The sequence below is a fragment of the Cricetulus griseus genome, chromosome 4 (assembly GCF_003668045.3).
Source record: "Cricetulus griseus strain 17A/GY chromosome 4, alternate assembly CriGri-PICRH-1.0, whole genome shotgun sequence".
Taxonomy (NCBI): Eukaryota; Metazoa; Chordata; class Mammalia; order Rodentia; family Cricetidae; genus Cricetulus; species Cricetulus griseus.
In genome coordinates, this window is record NC_048597.1 from 208,004,795 (window position 1) to 208,029,761 (window position 24,967).

Sequence of the window (24,967 nt, forward strand, 5' to 3'; positions counted from 1 at the left end):
TCAGTCCAGACAGGGACAGAGACCTGGGCAGCGCCTGGAGGAGCAGGAGTGCCATGCCAGCCAGGAGATTTCTCTTCTCCAGCCCCTGCTCCTCTTCCTTCTCTTCTTCCTCATGCCCCTTCTTCTGCTACTTCTATTTTTTAGCATCTTGAGGAATATCCGTACGTTTTCCACAATGAGAATACTAATTTTCATCCCAATCAACAGAGAGAGGGTCTGTTTTCTCCACTTGTACCAAAACAATACCTTTGTTTATTTGTTTTTAAAAACAGGATCTCACTCTATTTCCCAGGCTGGCCTTGAACTCATGGCCATCCTCCTGTCTCAGTCTCTGGAGGATTGGAAGTATAGTCATAAACCATTACATCTGGCACTGTATGGATTTTTTGTAATAGCTACTATAATAGCAGTGCTCTGATTATGATTCCGACTAGGATTTGTATTTCTTTTAGCCATTTGTTTGTCCACTCAGAAATGCCTGTTAACATGCACTAAAAAGCAACATGTGCTTCACAGAAGAGGCATCTCCCCAGCCCCTGGGGTACTTTTAATGAGCCCTCCCGTGAGACCAATTGCCTCATATATTCAAAACTATTTGGAGTTATCTTTCCTTTTAGAATGCCTACCGATAGCCTTTACCTAACTTCCTACTAATTTGTGGGAGTTTTCATATAATAAGAAATTTATAATTTTGTTTTTTTTATCATTTCTTTTGTAGTTGATAGACTGTTGGGCTATTTCAGTAAAATTAAATCTATTTTTTTTAAAAACAATATAAAGACACCCTTTGGGGCTGGAGAGATGATGGCTCAGCAGTTAAGAGCACTGGCTGCTCTTCCAGAGGACTTGGTTCAATTCCCAGCACCCACATAGCAGCTCACAAATGTCTATAACTCCAGTTCCAGGAGATCTGACACCTTCACACAGACATACACGCAGGCAAAGCATCAACGCATATTTTTAAAAAATCTTTTTAAAAAGTTTATTTTTTTAAAGACACCCTTTTTACAACACAGGAAGCTGGAAAAAAGTAAAATAATTGTTACTGATATTTTGATAGATTTCCTTTTGTGCATGCATTATCTCTCTCTTGTAAGGAATCTGTAATTACTGGACTTTGGTCTTTTTTTTTTTTCTTTTGTTTTTTTTTTTTTTTTTTTTTTTTTCGAGACAGGGTTTCTCTGTGTAGCTTTGGAGCCTATCCTGGCACTCGCTCTGGAGACCAGGCTGGCCTCGAACTCACAGAGATCCGCCTGCCTCTGCCTCCCTAGTGCTGGGATTAAAGGCATGCGCCACCAACACCCGGCTTGGTCTGTTTTATAAAAGAAAATTGTATAATGAAATAATAATGCACAATCAAGTAATCCCCCTTACCGAATATGTGGCTTTATGTACTATTGTAATATGAACAACCTTGTAATTTCTACTCAGGCGGCCCCAAATGTCTGGAATTCTACCATTCATTCCAGTGGCCTCTCCTCATCTCAACACCTTCCCTTCCTCTGAAAGGAGCCTCCACCCCATCCTGAAAACAGCCACTTCCTTATATTTCTCTGTAGTTTCTCACCATTGTGCAATCCTGGATATAATAGACTCGTTCATGAAAATATTGTCATGTCTTTAAAGTATCTTTCAATCTTCAGGATCTCCTCTCTTGTTACCATTGACTTAGTTTTGTTTGTATAAAAAGCAATTTTTTTTCAGATAAAGATTCTAGGACCTTTTCCTCTGTATTTCCTACAAACTGCCCTTGGGATCCAAGACTTCCTAAGATGAAGATGGATTCCCTTTGCAAAGACCAATAGTTGTCAGGTATAGTGGAACATGCCTTTAATCCCATCACTTGAACACTTGGGAGGCAGAGGTAGGCCAATCTCTGTGAATTCGAGGCCAGCCTGGTCTACCAAGTGAGTTCCAGGACAGCCAAGGCTATTATACAAAACGAACAACAAAAAAGATTAATAATGGTACCATGTTTCTCCACCAGGAGTCACCAAGTATCTGGTTTCTGTTTTGAGTGTGTGTGATAACAGCTGTTGATGCCCCAGTGTTCAGATTCTTTGATTTGTTGGGAGTTGCAAAGTAGTAATATTCTAATTAAACTATTAGTTTTTCATTTGTTATTTGGAGTATGCTAGAATATTTTATATCAAGATTGCTTTTCTATTCAGTAACAAATGTTATAATTTTATATTGGAGATTAATATTTATTTTTTCCTAGTTTTTAAGATAGTCATTTGTTTCCCTATACAACTCAAAACTAGTCAATTAACTTAAAAAATCCTTATGCTGGGAGTGGTAGTGCATACTATTAATCCAAGTACTCAGGAGACAGAGGCAAGATCTCTGTGAGTTTGAAGTCAGCTTGATTGGTGTTCATAGTGAGTTCCAGGTCGGCCAAGACTACATAGTGAGACCCTGTCTCAAAACAAAACAAAAAATCATTGTCTATGATTTCAAGATATTTGAAGAGCTTCAATAAGAACTTCAATCAATTGTGATTACTATACTTTTATAATAATGTGCCTTGCTTTTATAATAATGTCCCTTTCTTTGCAAAGGGAATTCCTGAGTCATTAGATAAGCTGTTACTGATTTTTTTGCTTTTACATGTGAAATTATAACTCATCACCTGCCTTATATTTTTTTCTATAACAGACTGGAATGAACTGTTTCCCTCCAACAGCCTTTGTTTCTCTTAGATATGATAGTTCAAGATCAATCTAAGTACAAAGATGGCCAATTGCTACTGGATTAACATTATTTCTATGCTCATTCAATGGATAGAGCTAAGGAATGTGCTGTGGTGATATATTATTTATGATTTATTAAAGCTTGCCTGAGGACTCAGAAAGCAAAGTCAGCCACAAGCTATAGAAGCCAGGCTCACACCTTTAATCCCAGCAGCCAGAAGCTAGGACTCAGGATTAAGAGGTAGATGGATCTCTCTGAGTTTAAGGCCACCCAGGTATACATGAGATTGAATTTGTCTAAAAGAGTAACAGATCACATGCCTTTAATCCAGCACTAGAAGGTTATAAAAGATAGAAGCAGGGCCTTCAGTATACGGTAGGAGGTATTCATTCTCCAGCCACATGGGGAATAGGAACACCCCAGCCCTATTAGGGATAAGAGCTCTCTGGTAGCTTGGCTGCTTTGCTTCCCTGATCTTCAGGTTGAACCCAATATCTGACTCTGGATTGTTTTTTTTTTCTGCTACAATGTGCACATATCAAAATACTAATCCTTTGGAAGGGATAGGTTATTTGGAGGCAGGGTTTTGCTATGCCTGGAACTCAGTATGTAGAAGACTAGGTTGGCTTTGAACTCACAATTATCTTCTGCTTTCACCGGCTGAGTGCTAGGATTACGGAGATGCACCGTCATGCATGGCCTGCTACTTCCCATTTGAATTCAGGATTACAGAGGTTTTTATATGACCTCTCACACATTGCCTGAAGATATCTATCTTCCAAACCACCCATCCCAATTTCCAAGGGCCTAGAGAATCACAGAAGAACATCTCATGAACACTTATATACTTTAGTCTATGTTATTCAAAGAGAAGTTTCAGAATATATAACTACTGTTAGCAAACTTTCCTTTTCTCTCTATTTTGGTATTTTGCTTATTGTTAGGATTGATTTTTTTGACATTCATATGTGTGTTTGGTATGTGTAGTGGGTATGAGTATGGAATATACCCCCTGTGGTGGTCTGAAAGAAAATGGTTTCTATAGGCCCGTAGGGAGTGGCACTATTAGGAGACTTGGGCTTGTTGGAGTAGGTGTGGCTTGTTGGAGGAAGAGTGACACTAAGGGGTGGGCTTTGAGGTCTCCAAAACTCAAGCTAGTTCACTTCCTACTACCTGGGGTTGTAGATGTAGAACTCTCAGCTTCTTCTCCAGCACCATGTCTACCTGCATGCTGCTATGTTTCCCCACCATAAGAATAATAGGCTGAACCTTTGAAACTATAAGGCAGTCCCAGTGAAAAGTTTTCCTTTATAAGAGTTGTTAGCTGGGCATTGGTGGCACATGCCTTTAATCCCAGCACTTGGGAGACAGAGGCAGGGTGGATCTCTGTGAGTTTAAGACCAGCCTGGTCTACAAGAGCGAGTGCCAGGACAGCCTCCAAAAATACACAGAGAAACCCTGTCTCAAAAACCAAAAACCAAAAGGAAAAACAAACAACAACAAAAAAGAGTTGCCGTGGTCATGGTGTCTTTTCACAGCTAGAAACCTTAACTAGTATAACCCCCTAATTTCTTTCATATTTATTGTCATTTTTTCACCTCTTATTTATTATTCATCTTTCATGTCATTTTCTAATATGAGCTCTGTTGTGCGGTTTAGAGGATTCTGTTGGGATGGCAGCGTACCTTAAACTATAACTGTATGGTTTCTTTCCAGGTAATAATACTTGACACATAGTACAAGGATGTTACAGTAGTATATCTCCTTTGTTACCCTGTGGGACCTTATTTAGCTTAATCATACATTATCCTTTTTTCTTTATTTGACACAGTGTCTTGCTGTGTAACCCAGGTTGGCTTTGAACTCCCAATACGCCTGCTTCTGGCTCCCCAGTGCTTCAATTACATGCATGCACTGCCTCACCTCACCTTACTTTACATGTTATATAAACACCACATTATGTTGTTTTTGATTGTATTTAAGTAGTAGATTATATTTTAGTGTTTTTAGAGGCTTTAAAAATTAAACACAGGCTGGGCAATGGTGGAACATGCCTTTAATTACAGCACTTGGGAGGCAGAAGCAGTCAGATCTCTACAAGGTTGAAGCCAGCCTAGTCTACAGAGCAAGTTCCAGGTCAGTCTTTTTTTTTTTTTTTAAATGAGACAGGGTATCTCCATGAAACACTAGCTGTCCTGGGACTCAATATGTAGATTAGCCTAGTTAAGTTGGTACATGAAATAAACCATCATACACTGGAAAAGCTAATGGTTCATCCTCAGAAGAATGAAATCTCCAAATCTTGTGTTTGCTCTCCTGCCTGGAAAGCCTCAAATGCATCCCTGTGTGAAGCCTATGGAGTGCTTGATTCATAAGCAAGGTACCTCATGGGGCATAGCATTTGCCCATTAACTTGCCATGATGAAATCACAGAGTGGACCCGTAACTGTGGGATCCACTGGTTTTTATAGAATTACACCAAACCGAGGCAACTTTCTGCATTGGTCTGACAGTTGCCATAGTGGCTTGCAGAAAAGCACCAAAAGAATGGGATACCACCATTCAGGACACAGTCCATTAATATCAATTCAGACATCTGTAGATGGGGTTCTGTTATTAATAAGGAGGATCCAGCTAGCAAGGACTGCCCCACTGACTGTCACTCCTAATGACCTAGTTGGAAATTTGTGCTTATTGTCGCTGAAGCTCTGAGCTCAGTGGGGTTAGAGTTTCTAGTCCCAAACAGAAAGGAGTCTCACTGGGTGACACTTCAAGAGTCTCACCAATTCACAGACATCTGCAGGACATGTTGGAAGGACTGCGTTCAGCGAGCAGAGTGTGAAAAGAGATATTAATCTCTATCAGCAAGTGGAAGTGAGGCTGTTTTACATGGCAGCTGCAAGAAGGAATGTGTATATAATCTAGGAGATCAACTTTGGTGCCTCCTTGTGTAGACAGATGTGTGGCAAATCTAAACTGAGAACAGTATGGCTGTCAAGTGTTCAGGCATGTCAGGAAGGCAAGCTATACATCAGCTAAGCTACTAACACACGGTGAGGTAGTCTCCGAACAGGAAGGGAATTTAGCAAGTGTGGCAGGAAGGAGATAATGACTTGCAGGTTTGCAATGCCTACCTGATGAGGGTGGACTACCATTCACGTGGCTAAACTCCATATTGGTTGTTTCCCCTCATGAAGATATGGAATCCAGAAACACTCTCTCATGAGCCCACGGAGGGCAGTAGATAGGTACCGCTCTAGGGGTGTCATGTGGCGGTCACGAGAATGCGTTCGAACAGACCCCCTAAACTGCAGAGCATAACTGAGGGGTAGGGGTGGGAGGGGTGCACAGCTGTTGCTGAGAAGTTTCTGCTGTGTTTGCTGTGAGGCTCCTCCTGCAAGCTACTCCTAGGCAATGACTGTGTATAACGAGATCCCTGAAGTTTACCTGTTCCTGAGACGCACAAGAGTCTGTTAATGCCAGCAGGAGACTTGGCTGAATCTGTCTTAGCCACACGGAGAGTCTCAGGTCAGGCAGCCCGCCATATTTCCTGTCAGGGTTCTCTCGTTGTAAGCTGATGGTTGTCTCAGCCGTACAAGGCAATGTGCACACTTTGAAAACCCATGCCACTAGTGTCCCAGTAATGTCTATGTGTCATCTTAGCATCTGCTTCTCCAAGAACTTGTGTTTACACACAGCTTTCACTACAGGAGGAAGGAGAGTTGAGAATGGCTCTGTGGCTTCCAACTTGAAGACTTGTGTAGATAGTGTCAGTGGAGAAAAGGGAGATGAATCGCCATCTGGGGAAAACAAACAAACAAACAAACAAATAAATAAATAAAAGGTATGACTGTAGTGCCCCCATGCTGTGGTGGTCTGTTATGTATGCAGACCTCTCCCTCCCCCGTGAGGCCTGGTCCTAATTCTTCCAGGAGTTCATTTTCTGCTTCCTCCATGTAGATTCCTGGGATTGAAGAAACCAGTGCCTTTACCCACTGAACTGCCTTACTGGTCCCTGGTCCTAATTCTTAAGAGCAGTGTTAGCATCCTCTAGAGCTAAAATGCAGATTGTCACGAAAATGTGGAAGTTTACCATGGTGTTTCTGCCATGGCTCAGTCTGCTACAACAACATTCCATACACTGGGTGGCTGAAACAGAAGACGTGTTTCTTTCCATTTTGGAAGCTGAGAGAGAGGGGAGACAGAGACAGAGAGATGAGATTGGTCTCTTTTACAAAGGTGTTAACCTGGCCCATACCCCGAACTCATGTGCCTGCTATCAGTATTCACAATATATCTCTCCTTTGATCTGTGTAATTATTTCACTCCAAATAAAGTTATTTTGATACTTTTGCAAAAAAAAGAGGGAAATTTAATCTAAGTCAAATTACCCCTCTCAAGTTTGACCTCCAGGCCCATCACGTTAAGATTAGGTAAATTTAGGGTGGGGGTTTGACATAATAGTAGCCTGAGACAGTTTCTATCAGCTGTATTGAGATCCACTCAGTCCCTCAGACAGTCCCATGCCGTGTGGGCAATGTGGGTAGCTCTAAGATGTTCCCACTTCTCTTGTGGAAGGCAGAATTCAACTCTGGCTCAGAGGGTTTGGCCACATGGTCTCAGAAAGTGGTGTCAGTGGGTACGAGTGGCTTACCAAGAACATTTATTTTGTACCTTATCTCCCAGAAGCTGTTTTTATCTGCAAATAAATGTTAAAGGCAGGGGGTAACTATGCGTATTATCACAATAAAACAAATCAAGAAACATGCTTGATAGCTGTGCAAAGTTTTGTCCACAGGGGCATGTTTGATTTAGGTTGCCCAATAAAAAAGAAAGAAAGATTAGGACCATGTTACTGGGAGTCTGAGGTAGCTTAAAATCCATTGCAAGGTGTGGTGGCATTAAGTCACTGACTTCTAGTTTAAAAATTATTATTTTTCAGGGTTTAATGATATCAGAACCTCCAAGAGTGCATCACTTCTTTTATTGTTTCTCCATGAGTTCCCAAGCACTACGTTACCTGGCTGTCACTCTGTGGTGAGATGAGGTCCGTGTCTAGCCATCCATTCACATCCAGTCAAACAAAGCCCTTTTTGGGTTATGTTTGCTCAAGGAAAGGAACTGGCCACGTGGACAAGCTATCACCTTGGATAATTTGTCTTGGGCTGCTAGTAGCTGGATGTTTTAGCAGGTTTATCAGTCCCGCTTGCTTGAATAATGTGTTAAAAACCGGAACTGTGGCACTAAAGGCCAAAACAAATAGGACGAGTGCTGCTAGCTTAAGCATTTCCTTCTCACAATAAACCTCAGTTCAAAGACACTACAGAAAGGTGAAGTGTACTTTTTAGGTGCAATTCAAGTCAATAAACATTTACTGTTATAGAGCCTTCTAGCTTTCCTGGCCTGGTACAGTGGGCCCTTTATGTAAGAGGGTGATTTGCTCCAGATCCTGAACTATTTCTAATTGAGATTATCAAAGGGTATGCATAGGTACAAAGGATTCAAAAAGCTCCCTTCAGGTTCCATTGTTTTTCTCTCTGTTTTGCCCTAAAAACCAAACCAAAAAAAACAAAACAAAAAAACAAAAAAAAGCCCCAACATCCGAGAAACATTCTCATGAATAAAAATAGAAATAACCCTAGATTCACTGATTTTCCCCCTATCTTATTTATTTATTTGGTAGATTTATAAATCTACATTTCCCAACACCTCACCAACCAAGGCAGTTGCCCAGGCTCTGCAGTGTATTGGATCTGGCTTGCACTGTAATGGAGAAAGAACTCCTTTCCATAAAGTAGACGTTCTTAAGAAAGCAGATTAATGCCCAGATCCATAAGTGTCTCTCAGCAGGCTATTCTGACATGCCTGCTGCTCAGAGGTCAGCGGCTCTCTGTATGTCTCTATCAGATGTTCACATGGGGGAGGGTTCTGGGGATTGCTTGTGGAGTTTGAGAGAGTCTGAGAGTCTGTAGTGAAGAAGTGGAAGACATTTTGAAAACAGTGTTGGGAGCAGAGGGGCTGGAGCCAAGAGCGACAACATATTTGTGGGGTAGTGGGAGTGGTAAGTGGGGGGATCTTGGTAATTGACATTAGGTTCAATATAAATTATAGCCCTGCGGATGGTTTCCTGAAAGCCATCCTTATGGATGCTAGGGGCCCATGAAGTCTGAGCTAAGAGCCTTTGCTGTGGCCCCATCCTGAATAGACAGAAACCGGGTGTGCACTGGCAAGGTGTAGCAGAAAGGAGAGCAGAAGGAAGGGAAGGAGTCTCATTGGTCCCTCCAGAAAGGGACTTTCAGATGTCTACACACCCTTGGAAGTTCCATGTGGAGTGACTCAGATGATTCAGCAAGACCGGGGAAGGACATCACGCTGTGATCCTAAGCATTCCTAGGGACCTGTGATTTGCTTTTCAGACACATCACACCAACTCACACAAGAGTGAGGATTTTCTCCTTAAAGGTTCACTGGGATATAAACTTCATTCAGAAACTTTAAAAAATTACCCAGCGAGCAAACAGATTTATACTTTTATTATTTTTTTTAGATTTATTTATTTATTACGTATACAGCATTCTGCCTGCATGTGTCCCTGCAGGCCAAAAGAGAGTACCAGGTCTCATTATAGATGGCTGTGAGCCACCATGTGGTTGCTGAGAATTGAACTTATGACCTCTGGAAGAGCAGCTGGTGCTCTTAACCGCCGAGCCATCTCTCCAGCCCCAGATTTATGCTTTTATGAAGGAGTCCAAATGCCATCTACATTAATTTTTGTTTTATTTTTGTATCTCAGGCTGGCCTAGAACTTGCTATGTGGCTAAGGATGAGTCTGAACTCCTGATCCGCCTGCCTCTACCCCTCCAGTGCTGGAATCACAGGTGTGCATTACTCTGCCCGACTCCATCTTCATTAACATTGGCTTTCCTCTTCTCCCTGGTGGGAAGTCAGGGTTGCTTCTTTAGCCATTTTATCCCCATGGTGAGTCTGAAGTAGTTATTGTCTGCACTTCTCAGGGTCCTAGTGCTTGTGACAGAAGGGGGCATCACTCTACCTGGTGCTTGATCAGAAGATCTACTTGTGATGCTTGGGATTTCACTGCATCACTCAAGCTCATACCCATGCCCCACCGCAAAGACCACTAACTACGTCACTGTTTTCTGCCTTCAACACTAGCTCATTTGTTTTATGCCAATGTACAAGCAGCTAGTCCCAACTAGGAACAAGGAATATATCACTTGCACAAATCCAGCTCTCTAGTTAGCCTCAAGTAGGTAGCAGGACCACCAATCTTTCCTCCCGCTTGTAGGAAAGAACACCCACATCTATTCAACTCCAAGATCTCTCAAAAGACACCAGATTGCCTTGAGCCCAGAGTTGATCAGGTGCACAGAAAAAATACAGTTCCCAAAGCAGGAGCAGGTGGGGAACGAAGAGCTTGTTCTGAGGATGCTCAGACAAAGAAACCCAGAGATATCAAGACATGGGACAGCTTCAGCTCCCTTAATGTAGGACTGGACAGTCTATTCAGGAGGGTGCCTCCCTGATCATACTACAGTATCCAGAGAAACCTGTTTTTGCCTAAGAGGAAGCTCTGGGCTGAGGACAGGTGTTTCTCTGAGCAGAAAACAGTTTCCTTCCTTCCTTCCTTCCTTCCTTCCTTTTTTTTTTTAAAAGATTTTATTTATTTATTATGTATACAACATTCTGCCTCCACATATGCCTGCATGCCAGAAGAGGGCACCGGATCTCATAACAGATGGTTGTGAGCCACCATTGGTTTCTGGGAATTGAACTCAGGACCTCTGGAAGAGCACTCAGTGCTCTTAACCTCTGAGCCATCTCTCCAGCCCCCACTTTCTTTCTTTCTTTCTTTCTTTCTTCCTTCCTTCCTTCCTTCCTTCCTTCCTTCCTTCCTTCCTTCCTTCCTTCCTTCTTTCCTTTCTCCTGGTTTGTTTGAGACAGGGTTTTTCTGTCTCAAACTGGCTGTCCTGGAACTCAGACTCAGAGATCCCTCTCTCTCTACCTCCTGAGTGCTGGGATTAAAGGCTACCATCACCTGGCCAAAGAACAGCTTTGAAGTGGCTTGTTGAATGCTCACATCAGGGCTATGCAGCCAGACCATGGAGGGTGAAGACACCTTGGTGAGACCCACTTTCGTTCAGGGTGATCGAGCTGACTTTGTGAGAGTAAGAAGAGGCTCCTACCTGACAATGGTACATCAAGGCAAGAAGGACCCCTCCTGCAGCCATTGTAGCTGACATCGGGGGATCCATTTTCATTGTATATCCCTGAGCCTTTGGACTCCTTTGGGTTCACTGTTTTGATGGTGCCTTCTTTTCATCAAACCTTTTAATCATGGGCCAGTTTACAGATGGTTTGGTAAAGAACCTTTCACAAATCTCTGCCCATGAGTTTGTGTCAAGCTAAGCTGAACAGATGCGTGATGGCACCAGCATCATGCTCTCATATAGTAGTCGTCCCCCAGAGGATCCTCTTGGAGCCCCCATGATAGATCCCCAAACAGGCTTGCCAAGTGTGTGGGTCATCTGAAATACCTTGTGAACTCCTATTATCCCCATATACCTACCTGCAGGGGAGGGGGTGGAGCTTAGTGAAGGGAGGAGCTTCCTGGGGAGTTCCAAGATTTACTCTTAATCTTCTGCCAATGATTTACTTTCCTCTGTGTGGTTGAATTGGGAGACTTGTCAGTGAGTTATCAGAATGTACACAGGAAAAACGTGTCCTCACTTCTAAGACCTCAAATACCAGTGAGCTGCAAGTCTCTGGCTAAAAAGTAAGTTCTGGGCTCCTGGATTTGAGTTTTCTGAAAGAGTCATGGAGAAGGCAAAACAGGGACCTTTTAGAAATTGAGATCCCTGCTGTCCTGGAGTCAGCTTCAGTTCAAGCTACCTTCTGTAGGGAGGGAACCACTTCGTCGACAACTGGAGCCTGGACTTTGGTGGTAACTGATCCAGGTTGGAATTACAGCTCCAATACTGAAAACTTTGTTCAGAATGTAACCCTCTAACTTTTAGTTTAGACCTTTGGTTAATTTTCTTCTGTTAATTTTTGAACCCTTTATATTCAATTTTCTCCATCTGCGGTCATAGTTTGGGAAACTGGTGACACTTTGGCCTCTTAGTGATTTTTTTCTTTTGTTTCATTGACTTGCTACACTGATATTGAATAGTAAAAATGATGATGAGCATTTTATCAAATTCAAGATTTATTGGAATGTTTTGTGTAAAGAAGGCTGACTGCTATGTATTATTATTTATATATTGTCATCAATATTATCCCTATATTGTCATCTATCTATTTCCATCTATATACTACCTATGTGATATCATTTATGTTCTGTTCTGGCAGGTATTGTTTATCAAATTAAGAAAGTTTTCTTGTAATTTAAAAAAAATCGTGAATGTGAGTCAAAATTTCCCTCATTCTTGACATCTATTGAGTTGGAATAGTGGGATGATTGCTTTCCTTTTCTTCTGCTATGGCAATTTGTGCATTAGTAGTGAATATATATATATATATATATATATATATATATCAATTAATTGCTTTCCTATATAAATCTAAATCTAAGATGAATTATTTTTAATATTGTCAGTCTTGATTATATTTCACTGGAGACTTCTTTCATCTTAATCGATGACTTGCATGTTGTCTCTGTTAGGACTACCATCGTGAATTCTGATGGACTGTGTTGCTTAAAAGAGAGTCTGGAGAGCTGGAGGTCATGCTGAAGGAACTCCATCTCTCCCTGTCGCTGGTCCTGGTGTTTTCCTGTGGCCTGTTGTACCAGCTTACCCTGAGGTCTCACTGCTTCTTTGCCTGCCTGCCTCTCTTCACATCTCCACAGGGGCCGGAAGGCCTCTTGAGAAATGGACGAAGCATCGTGTTCATAGAGACTTCTGAAAGAGTGGAGCCACCTCCACTGGTCTCCTGTGCTGTGGAGTCTGCTGCGAAAATCTACCCGGAGCAGCCCATCATCTTCTTTATGAAATGGCTCAGCAATGCCACACAGCTGACCCCAAATGCCAGCTCCCCAGCCTTCTCCCTGCTCTCAGCCATAGACAATGTTTTCTTTGTCCCTTTGGACATGAAAAAGCTGTTTGAAGACACACCCTTGTTTTCATGGTACACCAAAGTAAGTGTTCAAAACCTCGAGAGAGTCTGTGTTGGGAGGGAAAAACAGAACCTGCAAGAAAATGGGTCCTATACACTTATTGTAGACAGGTAAACTGAGGACAGGGGTTCAGGAAAGAGTCAAGTCTAGCAATCAGACTAATGGGTTGGACTTCTGATTCAGGTAAATGGGAAACATGTCATTTAAGCTATTGGGCTGGTTTCCTTTTTGTCCAGGCTTATTTCTTTGAGTCTTGGTATTTTGGAGGCTCTTCCTTTTTTTTTTTAAAAAATTAATTTTTATTTAGATTAAAAACCATCTTATTTTATATACTAATCCCAATTCCCTTTCCCTCCTGTCCTCCCATTTCCCCCCCACCATTCCCCCATTCCACCCCCCATCTACTTCTTAGGGAGGGTGAGGTCTCCCATTAGTGATCATCAAAGTCTGTCACATCATTTGGGGCAGGACCCAGGCCCTCCTCCCTGTATCTAGGCTGAGAGACTATCCCTCCATAGGGAATGGGCTCCCAAAGCCCATTTGGGCACTAAGGATAAATCTGGTTTGGAGGTTCGTCTTAACTGAATGAATTTTTTTATTATTATTTTTAGGTACATGGAGCACTTAGTTTTCCTTAGAATTTAAACCTTTTCAACACCAGAGGTGGAAACCAAGCAATATTTAAAATGAAAGTGATGTAGTCAGGAATTCAGTAAGAATCAGTAGCATGCTGTTCCATGAGATTGGGCTGTAGCATGATATGATCAAGAAGCCCAGAACTCCTAGGAATCCAATAATCCTCCTCTTAGCAGTATATTGTAATAAGGAAATAATATTTCAGTATAATGTTGGTCTCATGGAGGATGCACAGTTGGGTAGTGCTTAGAGTGCAATTACCCAAGGATTCCATTAGATAGGGCTTAACTGAGATTTTTTTCTTAGATTTTTATTTATTTATTATATATACAACATTCTGCTTCCATGTATATCTGGAAGATATACACCAGAAGAGGGCCCCAGTTCTCATAATGGATGGTTTTGAGTCACCACGTGGTGGGAATTGAACTCAGGACCTCTGGAAGAACAGCGGGTACTCTTAACCTCTGAACCATCTCTCCAGCCCGAGATTTTTTTTTTTTTTTTTTACATTTTTACTGACATCTTATGGGAAGTATAAGACAAGGTGGAATGAAAGCCTCCTTTCCATTATAATTCAATTACAATGATTTCAGCTATGCAACTTAAAAAAGAAGTGAGGAAGCCTTCATGGGGCACACTCCAGAAATCCTACTACTTAGGAGGTAGGGAGATCAGAAACTTAAAGTCATCTTTGGCTTCATAGCAACTTGTAGGCCAGCCTGAGCTCCTTGAGACTTTTGTCTCAAAAAAAACGAAAAAATTCTAAAAACCAAAGCCCCTCCAACAAACAAACAAACAAAGAAAAATAAAGAAACCAAACAACTATTACAACAGATGTTTGAATATGATTGAAATAGAAGTGACTTTCAAAAATGTTGATTTTATAAAGAAAATTATTCTTTTTTTTTTTTTTTTTTGAGACAGTGTTTCTCTGTGTAACAGCTCTGGCTATCCTAGAACTCACTTTGTAGACCAGGCTGACCTTGAACTCACAGAGATCCATCTGCCTCTGCCCTCTGAATGCTGGAATTAAAGGCATGTGCCATCACCTCCTGGCTAAGGAAATTATTATTATTATTATTTTCAGATAGGGTTTCTCTATGTAACAGCTCTAGCTGTAATGGAACTAGCTCTGTAGACCAGGCTGGCCTCGAACTCACAGAGATCTGCATCCCTCTGCCTCCTGAGTGCTGGGATTAAAGGCGTGTGCTACTACCACCCAGCTTAAGAAAATTATTTTTAAAAACAGAAATAATTTAAAAGTTGGTGTCATAACATTTGCTTGCCATATGAAGTTCAACCTAAATTCTTATTCACCCTGGACCAAATGTCAGTGAATATTTAAGCTTTGTAGGCCAAGTAGCAAAAGAGAAGTTATTGTATCTGTCGTTGTGGTAGTTTACCAGGGCTCCTTTAACAAATGACCTCAGACATGGTGACTATCAGCAACAGACATTAATTCTCTCAGCTCTGGAAGCTGTCACAGCAGGAGCTGTAGGGTAGGACTGTTCCTTGTTCCTTAACAGCTTCCGGTGGGCAAGCTGCTCCTTGGCCCATTGCCCACTAATCTACTTGCTGCCTCCTTCTTTATACCCCCTTTACCTCTGTGTGTACCCCATTCTTTAAATGACATCTGTGATATTTTCAAGGACTCATCAGTGCAATCTAGGATCATCATCCCATTTCAATATCCTTGACTTAATCACAACTGCAAATATCCTCCCCCATATTTACAGGTTCCCAAGAATTAGGACCTGACATCTTTGGGAGGTCATTATTTAGCCCACTATAGCATGTTCATAAAAAGAGAAGAAACCCCCTCCCCTCCCCTCCTCCCCCTTCCGCTCTCCTCCCCTGCCTCATTTGTGGGATTCTGGTGTGTTGGTGTGTGGTTGGCAGTTTTCACTCTAGTTGCTATCATTTGGAAACATTTGTCAGACTAAGTTGCAACTCTGAGGGGACACTTCTAGTAGATAAGGCTGGCAGGGGCTAGGATGGAGGGCAGCTTCTTGGGTCAGTATCACTTGGCGCTCCAGTGAATTTTAGATGCCTAAGTACCATCTGTTATAAGAGCCCGCAAATATCAAATTGCAACTGGCCAGGAGGAAGTGGATTGATTCAAATATATTAAATGTCCATATGTTAGTCTTGGCAGTGGCCAGCAGCTGGGTTCCTGGAAAGTGGGTGTCACTGTCCCAGGAATAGCAGGGTATGTAACAGGCCAGGAAGGCAGATGCAAGGAGTGGAGGGGACAGACAGCTTTGTCCGTGCCTCTAAGCATGCCCCAGGACTGCGCAACCTTTCCCATACTCTAGCTAGACTGTTCTTATTTTGCTCCTTGGAAAAAGAAATACCAAAGCATGTTATTTGGGGAGATGCTGCACATAACATCTTTTTCTCAAGATAAATCACTCAATAAGAATATGAAAACCTCATTATGGTTCTGAATTAAGCAAACTTTAGTCCTATTTAGAACTCTCTTTCAGTGTGATTGATAAGTAATCTCTAGGAACCAAAAGCCTTTGGAGCAAAGCTTGGGTTGTGCTAGGATGGACCTAGATTTTTACATGTTAGATTTTAGGAGCAAGGTGGGCCCTGAGATGCAGAGCCATTAAGTGCCTGCTCCCTCTGGGTCTGTAGGGTTCTGTGCTGGGGTGTGTAACTACAGCTTCATACCATGGTGCCCTTGAGGGAACTGGCTCATGATGTGTCCTGTCCCAGTTGGGCCTGCACAGGGGACAGATGGGGGCACCTGTTAGAGAGGATCCATTGTGCCATCATTTCCTAAGGACCGCTAGGTTTGCTATATGAACCCTACAAGTAGTTGTAGCTCTTGAAGATGCCCAGAATCAGCACAGGCATCATTCTCAGTCCTCCTTTTCCCACCCATGCCATCTCAGGTGGATGGAAGGCTAACACTCACATCCATGCTGGGTTCCTCTTCTGCTTTTCTAAGACTTTTGATGTTCTATGTCTCTTAGTTCAGTCGCAACCCTTAAGTTTCCAGGTTATGCTGACTTTTATCAAAACATAGTTTCCTTTGAGTGAGTGAATACCTGAAAACAGACAAGGATGGGGCATCTTGATCCTCCGGGTTCTCATGTGGAAGGTAGAATGACCATGCACCCCATCTTTGAGGATTTGTGCAGATTAGACAGTGCTCAGAAGGACTACTGATATGTGCTAGCTATTCACTGTTTCTGAGATTTCAGCAATTGTAAATGATGGGATGATTTTCAGCACCTGTGATGTGTTTTTTTTTTTTTTTTTAACAAAGTTTTGTTAACTTGCTTTTGTTCTTCATAATAGAATTTTAACAACTCGTATTTTTTTTGTTAAAAACCAAAGGTCTTTGATTAATCTTTTACTCAATATATTTAAATTCAGAAAAACTTGTTTTGTTTTTTTTTTTGTAATTCAAAATCTTACCATTCCGAAAGGGAACACTATGATTTATATTGATTTGTTTTTATTCCTCTGGGTTCCTCTTCTGTTTTGCTTGCATTTTAGCATTTGGCCATTCTTTCCTACCCACCTACCCATCAGTGAAGGCTGACCTGTTTTTATATGGAATATGAACCCTGATCACTTCTCTCACCCCCATCAGATTATCACCGTGGCCCAAGTCTGGATTACCTCAACAAGCTCCTAGGCTGCTTCTTTATCTCTGTCCCCATTAGTTCCCACCATTGCCCCAGATTCTTGTCTACACAGCAGCCAAAGTGACCCTGGGAAAACCCATTCACTCCCTTCTGCTCAACCTGCCAAATAACTGCAAACCTTGATCCCATTCTACAAGACCTTTCCCTTTCCATTCTCTGCTTTGTTCTCATTGCCTGCCCCTCTCCCTCCTCCGCTCTGCTTCTGCCTCATAGCCAGTATGCTTCTGCCTTGGGGCCCCTTGCACTTGCTGAATGCTCCAGTTTAGGATTTGCTCCCGATGTTTTCACGGTGCACCCGTCTACTGCATTCAAGTTTCTGCTGGAACCTAATGTAATATTGCGCAGTCTCTCACCCCCTCACAGGCCCCTCATATGATCTTTTTATTCCCTTCATAGTCCTTATCAACACCCAATGCAGTATATATCTGTTTATTGTTCATCTCTTCCCAGTGGGGATTTTTCTTGTTTGTTCATTGCTGTGCTTTTAGCGACCTCACGGTGCTTGGTGCATAGTAAGTAGATCCTCAGTGAACTCTATTTAAGGACCTTCCAAGCAAATGAAGGTACGCATTCATGCAGTCTCAGATTCTTTTTTCTTTCCCCCAATTTCTCAACTAGTGTATTAGTCCCCCCCCCCAGTTTCCTAGCTTGTTTTATTTTTTAAATATCAATCTTCAACCTTTTGAGGACTAAAAAAAAAAAAAAAAATCGGTCTACAAAGCTACACAGAGAAACCCCGTCTCAAAGCACCCACCTCCAAAAAAAAAAAAAAAAAAAATCCATCCTTCACAGTTTCATATTTGTGGTTATTGTCACCCACATGGAAGATTGACTCACACTGTTCATTGTGAAATTTGCTGCTGAACTTTGCCTCCATCTTTGATGAAAGAAAACCCATTTTTAAAAAAATCTTAAACAGCTGCTAGGTCTTTTTTTTTAATTTTAAGTTTTAAAAATACTAATTGCTGCAAACTCTTTACTTCAAGGAAAATTGAAGTAATTTATAAAGTCAGGCTTGTAGTCAAATAGATGTTGGGGAATCTACCTTGTTGTGGTCCTTCCTAGCCACCCTTAACTGCCTGCGGGCTCATTTGTACCTGTTCCCATAGGTCAACAGCAGCACTGAGAAACACTGGCTCCATGTCAGCTCGGATGCATCCCGCCTGGCTATCATCTGGAAATATGGTGGCATCTACCTGGATACCGACGTCATCTCCATCAGGCCCATTCCCGAGGAGAACTTCTTGGCAGCCCAGGGTTCCCAGCACTCCAGTAATGGGGTATTTGGGTTCCTCCCCCACCACCCCTTTCTGTGGGCCTGCATGGAGAACTTTGTTGAGCATTACAGCTCAAGCATCTGGGGCAACCAAGGTCCTCTTTTGATGACGAGGATGTTAAGGGTGTGGTGCAGACTTCAAGACTTCCAAGAGCTGGGTGACCTGAAGTGTCTGAACATTTCCTTCCTTCATCCCCAGAGATTTTACCCTATCCCCTATCCACAGTGGAGGCGCTACTACCAAGTGTGGGACACAGAGCCGAGCTTCAATGACTCCTACGGGCTGCATTTGTGGAACTTCATGAATAAAGAAGGCAGGACTGTGGTTAGAGGAAGCAACACCCTAGTGGAAAATCTCTATCGAAAGCACTGTCCTAAAACTTACAAGGTTCTGATTCAAGGTGTAGAAGGGACAGTGTCCAGGGAGCCAGGTGCAGGGTAGCAGACAGAGGGAGGGCTACTGCTAATGTAGGGGGAACTGGACACTTCTGGGCTGCAACATTCTCTCTTGGTCTCAATTGTCTCCAGGGGCTAGGAGCTAATCCACACCTCCAGGATTAGCTTTCTCAGGTAATAGCAGCATACTTCCAAAGAAAAGTGGCTGCAAACATAGAAGTTTATTTATCCTTCGTGGAACAGCAAGTGTGAAGGCAGATAGATAATTTAGGTCAGGTATACTAACAGCAGGGATCGGAGGCTCAGGCTTGAATCTTTCTGTTTGTTGTACTAGTGTCTGTTGTCCAAGCTCAAGTGGCTGCTGGACCTCCAGCCCATCATCTGGTTATTCCAGACACTAACATGACAGAAGGAGGAAAGAAAATGCATTTTATTTCATAAAGACTTCATGTAAGTACTTTTTAAGTGCAAATACCATGTGTCCTTGCATCTTCTTGTCTAGATAGTAGCTGCAAGAGAGGCTGATAGGTAGCTAATAGGTCTGTTTATGTTCTGTTTTATTTGATACTGTAAGATTAATTTTATCACCCATCAGAATGAAAGGGAGATGGTTGTCATTGTTTTGAATTTTGAGACAGGGTCTCTCGATGCAGTCCTGGAACTCACTGTGTAGACCAGGATGGTATCCAATTCAGAGAGATCTACCTGACTCTGTTTCCTGAGTGCTGGCGTGTGTCATCATACCCAGGCCCTGAGTTTTGACATCTGTATTAATCCATTTTCTGCCACTATAACAAAACACTGGAACTGGAAAAGTGGTTTATTTATCTCATAGATTTGGAGGCTGAAATCTTGACTCAGATGACTCTGTCTGGCCTCTAGTGAAGCTGTCATGGAAGATGACATCACAGTGGCAGGACACATTTGAAGAGAACAGATGGTGAGTCAGGAAACCAGAAAAGTATAGGAGCCAGATCCCTTGCCACCCACCCTTGTGAGAGGAGTCACAGGGAAGGTCTTGCTGTGTATTCCAGGCTGGCCTTAAACTCTCAGTCCTTTTTCCTAAGCCTCAGAGGGCTGGGATCACAGGCGTGTGCCACCATGGCCAGGCCAGCCTTCCTCTTTTTGTAAGAACTAACTGGAACCCCATCAAAAGTACACCAGTTCCTTCTGACGATGGAACCCTCCCATGACCTCATGCATCCCACCTCTCAACATTGTCACACTGGAGACTGAACTTAAAACACATGAGCCCCACGTGTAAATTACAGCAGTGTTCACTAATTCACTAAGTCAGTAGATATTAATTGATCTTCCTGTGTACCAAACACTAATTTAGGTGCCAAAGATGCAGGTGAACCATTCAGTCTTGGTCCCAGCACACATATCCTAATTACTGGCCATTTGTCCTCAGGATAGTCTCCTCCCACCCCCAGGCCATTCCCCACACTGTCCCTTTCCAACACACACATTCACCCTACCCCAGCTGTTGCTTAAGAGCAAATGATAAGCTCAAACTATTTAAAGCTGCTTCCTCCATAGATTCAGATGAAAACTGACTTCTTCCAAGCATCATATTGTACATGTACCATAAACACATGTAATTTTTATTTTTCAATTAAAATACAAATAGATCCACTTCTGCTTCTCAGGAGACATGAAAATTAATATTTTTTTTCTGTAAGCAGTTATCAGCCAAGGTTTTCTAGAGCTTTTCTAATGGTTGTTTGCTTTATAGAAAAATTAACATTTTTTCCAAACACAAAATTATGTCTTATGAAACTCCACATTCCTCTGTTGTCTTTCATTCTTAACTTTCTCTCCCTCTTCAAGAATCATGGCTCTGATAGTCTTATGAAAAAAAACTGGTAAGATGGCTCACTGGGCAAAGGTGCTTGCTGCTAACCTGATGACCTGAATATGAGCCTTGGAACCCATGTGGTAGAAGGAGAGAACCAACTCCTGCAAGTTGACTTCTGACCTCCATGTGTGCTGTGGTGTACATGTATTCTCTCTCTCTCTCTCTCTCTCTCTCTCTCTCTCTCTCTCTCTCTCTCTCTCTAAATGTAAAGAAACCAAAACAATCCAAAACATTCACAAGTCCCGAGTCCTGCCTCAAGTTTATGTACTCCATTACTTGCTGGATTCTTTGATATGTGACTCCCCAGACAGACTGTGTGTCCATCTCCTCCTTGATGATGCCCTCCTTGTGTCCCTGACACAGTGAACACTGGTGCTCAGCGTTTCACAGTTTGGCTCTTATTGCTGTATCTGAAGAATGCTCTCCATCTCTGAACACAAAAGTTTGAGGGACTTGAGTGAAAACACTTTAAACTTCTCAAAAATATATACGGTTTCCACTGAGAACAAATAGGTCAACAGCAATGTCTTATATATTTCTTTATAGGTTGTACTTGTATAGGTTTTTTGAGGCAATAATGATAATTTGACGTTTAGGGTTTTGTTTTGCAGTAAAATGAGTTTTTGATTAATAAGTGTAGAAAATAAATTAACTTATGTGAGGAGTACCTACTGTATGGTAGAAAGAGTGAATTTAAAACACTCATAGTGGGTCTGAGGAAAATAGATCAGTGCAATTTTCTCGTTCCTTTTGGAAAGGTTGATTGTTACCCATGTTTAACTGCACTTATATTTTCTTATTCTATGCAGTATGTAATAGCATGTAATAGAATTTTTTAATGTTGGAGTAGTTTTCTATTTTTTATTGATTTGTAACCTCTCCTCTGTATGTTAAGAACACTAACCTTTTGTATTTTGTTGCAATTTTTTCAATCTGTAATTTTTTGATTTTTACTATCTAAATTAAAAAATACTCTCTGGTATTCATAACTTCATATATGAATATGATGCATTTATATTATTATCCACCCTCTGATGTATACTCATGTCTTCTTCTTCCTCCTTCTCTTCCTTTTCTACCCACTGAGTCCGATTGGTGCTGCCTGTATGGATGTGACTGCAGGGCACCATCCATCGAAACCTGGGCAACACACTGCAGGCCATACTGCTGAAGAAAGATGACTCTCCCTATCCCAGCATTCACCAACTGACAATAGCCCCTCAGATAGCAGGAGCCTCATGAGTCCCTTCTTCCTTCCACTGGAGTGCTGACTAGGCTGATCTTAATGCAGCAACAATAGCTCCCGTGGACTCATGAGTGCTTTGGTCCCGTTATATCCAGGAGAAATCAGTCCACAGCAATCTTCCCTGACCTCTGGCTCTTAACATCTTTCCATCTCCTCTTCTGTGATGTTCCCTGAGCCTTGGGGGTAAGGAGTTGTGATATACATGCTGCATTTAGGAATGGGCATCCAACAGTCTTTTATTTTCTGTATTTGACTAGCTTTGAGACTTTGTGTTAACTGCCTCTGCATAAGAAATTTATCTGATGAAGAGTCTATGGATATAAGGATAAGTATTTAAGTTGGGTGATGGTAGTAGTACACGCCTTTAATCCTAGCACTCAGGAGGCAAAGTGGGTGGATCTCTGTGAGGTTATAGGGCAGCCTGCCTGGTCTACACAGTGAGTTTCAGGTCATCTAGGGCTACGTAGTAAGAATCTATCTTTAAAAAAGAACTAAAAAAGTTTAGTATTTATTTAAGAGACAGTTTGACACTATGACCCGTTAGCAAAATAACAGTGGTTGTAGGGCATTACTTCTTCTTAACTAAGTTTGCAGTGCCAGGCATGAGTTCCCTCCTCTGGAGTGTACCTTTAAGTACACTAAGCAGCCTAAGTTTAATTGAAAAGTTGTTGGCTACCTCTGTAATATTCATGCCACTATTCACAGGCTGGTCATTATTGCAGCTCCTAGGACTTGCAGCTTGGTAAGATTATTGATAGCTTTTCTCCCTCAGCAGTCTGAAAAGCACCTTCTGGTACCGTGAAGTTAGCTAGTAGGCAGGATACTTCCAGGTCAATACCACTTGATTTCCCCAGGTCCTATGATCAAAGTGTGGTGTCTTCAACAGTTGGGTCTTACCATCAAGTTCTGGTGGGTAACCAAGAACACTGACAGGCTCTTCTATCAGGCTATGCTCAAAGATCAGCTCATATATGGGGTCTTAAGTATAATTTCTGAATTAAGTAGCAGGGTTGGTGTGGTCTCCTTAATGGTGCTGGCACAGAGAGTCTTGATTTGGGGGTCTAAGATAGTACATATTTATTCTTAGTAACTTAAAAATTATTTATTTATTTTATTGGTGTTTTGCTTGTATGTATGTTTGTGTGATGGAGTTGGGTCCCTTGGAACTGGTGTTACAGATAGTTGTGAGCTGCCATATGGTTGCTGGGAATTGAACTTGTGTTCTCTGGAAGAGCAGCCAGGGTTCTTAACCACGGAGCCATCTCTCCAGACCATTCATTAAGTTTTGTTTTTGTTTTTTGTTTTGAGATAGGGTTTCTTTGTGTAGCCCTAGCTGCTGTCCTAGAACTCGCTCTGTAGACTAAGCTGGCCTGGAACTCACAGAGATCCAACTTGCCTCTGCCTTCCGAGTGCTGGGATTAAAGGTGTGCACCAATTTTTCACATTGTTAACATTGTTTCTCTTTACAATTATGAATATTGCTTAAGAGGCATAGCAGTATTTATAGTATTGGGCAGCCCAGGCCCTGTTATTAAAATTACAGCTACTATCATATTGTGCTAAAGTCATAACAAATATTGAAATATTGTTTACACTCTTAGAAATCTTCTAGATTTGTGGTTCTCAACCTTCCTAATGCTGTAACCTTTTAATACAGTTTCTCATGTTGTGGTGACCTCAACCATAAAATTATTTTGTGGCTACTTCATAACAATAATTTTGCTACTATTACGAATTGTAATGTAAATATCCGATATGCAGAATATCTGATATTGACCCCTGTGAGAGGGTCGTTTGACCCCCAAAGGGGTTGCAACTCACAGGTTGAGAACCACTGTTCTAGACCAAATGCTTGCAATGAATTAAATGCTATATTTACAAAGCTGCCCTCGAACAGGGAAAGATGAATTACCTCCCCAAACCCAGGAGTTCCAGGCAGGAAGTCACTGAGATAGGTTTTCCCTGATCCCATCTCCATCACTGCCAGCAATGAGTGGCAGATCAGTCAGCCAACTAGCTGGTCCTGACTAGGCTTCTTTGAATCCTGTATTTCTACTGTTCTTTCAGAAGACACACTTATTTTTCCTGAGACAAGAGGTCTCCTCTGGAAGGATAAGATTTCCTTCAAAGTGACATTTTCAGGGAGATAGCTAGAGTGTAGACTCCATTTCATACAAGGAAGAGTCCCCTTCAGGTCCAGCCAACTTCAGACATGTGAGTGTATAGACCTATTGCTGCCAGATTCTCAGATTTTTCAAGAAAAATGACCAAGCAAGGTTTTTGGGTAAACTATCCTTTTTGGCCATATGGCTCTATATTTCTGCATTAGCACTATGAAAATTCAACAAAGCACCTTTGCCCTAAAGAAACCTCATGAACCATTAGTGGCTGTCATGCCAGACAGTAGGATGGGTGCTGGCTCCTTTGTTATAATGCCAGAAATTTTGTGGGTTATTCAGGCATTTTCTGCTGTTTCCTGAGATTTCTATGTGAGGTGTAGGACAGGGAACATCTGTGATAAGTCTAAGCTGGACCAAGTATGGAAGTATGGCTCTGGGTTGAGGAGGTAAGGGACTTCAGGACAAGGTGGACACCACAGATATTGAAAGCCATTCCCCTCCTTTTTAGTCAATAGTCATGGTCCAGCAGCTCAGGGTGGCAGTGACCTAGGGCCAATCTCCCTTTCTTTTACCTAAACATAGGCTAACCATGGTCCCCACTGATGTTGCCAGATTGTGTGCTGTGGTAACAGAAGGTGACAACTGCTCAGTGTTTGTGGTTTCTTACCAAGAACAGACCTGGCACATGCTATGTTCTCAAGACCCTCCTATATCAAATGTTGAGCTGAGGCCCAGGGAAGAAAAATAAATACGTGAGCATTCCATATATGGGAGTCTTGGTCAGCTCAAGGTTGGGCTTCAGCTTTTGGCTAAGGTTGGCCTGGGTACATATCAAGTTTGCCTTAGCAAAGGAAGGCAACCAATTTACACACAGGGAAAAGGAGGCTGGCAGAAATCACACACACTAAGACACACACAGGTACCTTCAGCTGCTTTCT

General features: G+C 42.0%; 1 protein-coding gene across 1 annotated transcript; it reads left to right on the plus strand.

Annotated features, from left to right (window-relative positions):
- The first annotated feature begins 12,439 nt into the window (after positions 1 to 12,439).
- On the plus strand, positions 12,440 to 18,848 carry A4gnt (alpha-1,4-N-acetylglucosaminyltransferase). The gene is made up of 2 exons (XM_027414758.2): positions 12,440 to 12,850; positions 18,240 to 18,848. Exons 1-2 carry the CDS (start codon positions 12,440 to 12,442, stop codon positions 18,846 to 18,848), a joined length of 1,020 nt encoding a protein of 339 aa, XP_027270559.1.
- The last annotated feature ends 6,119 nt before the right edge of the window (positions 18,849 to 24,967 follow it).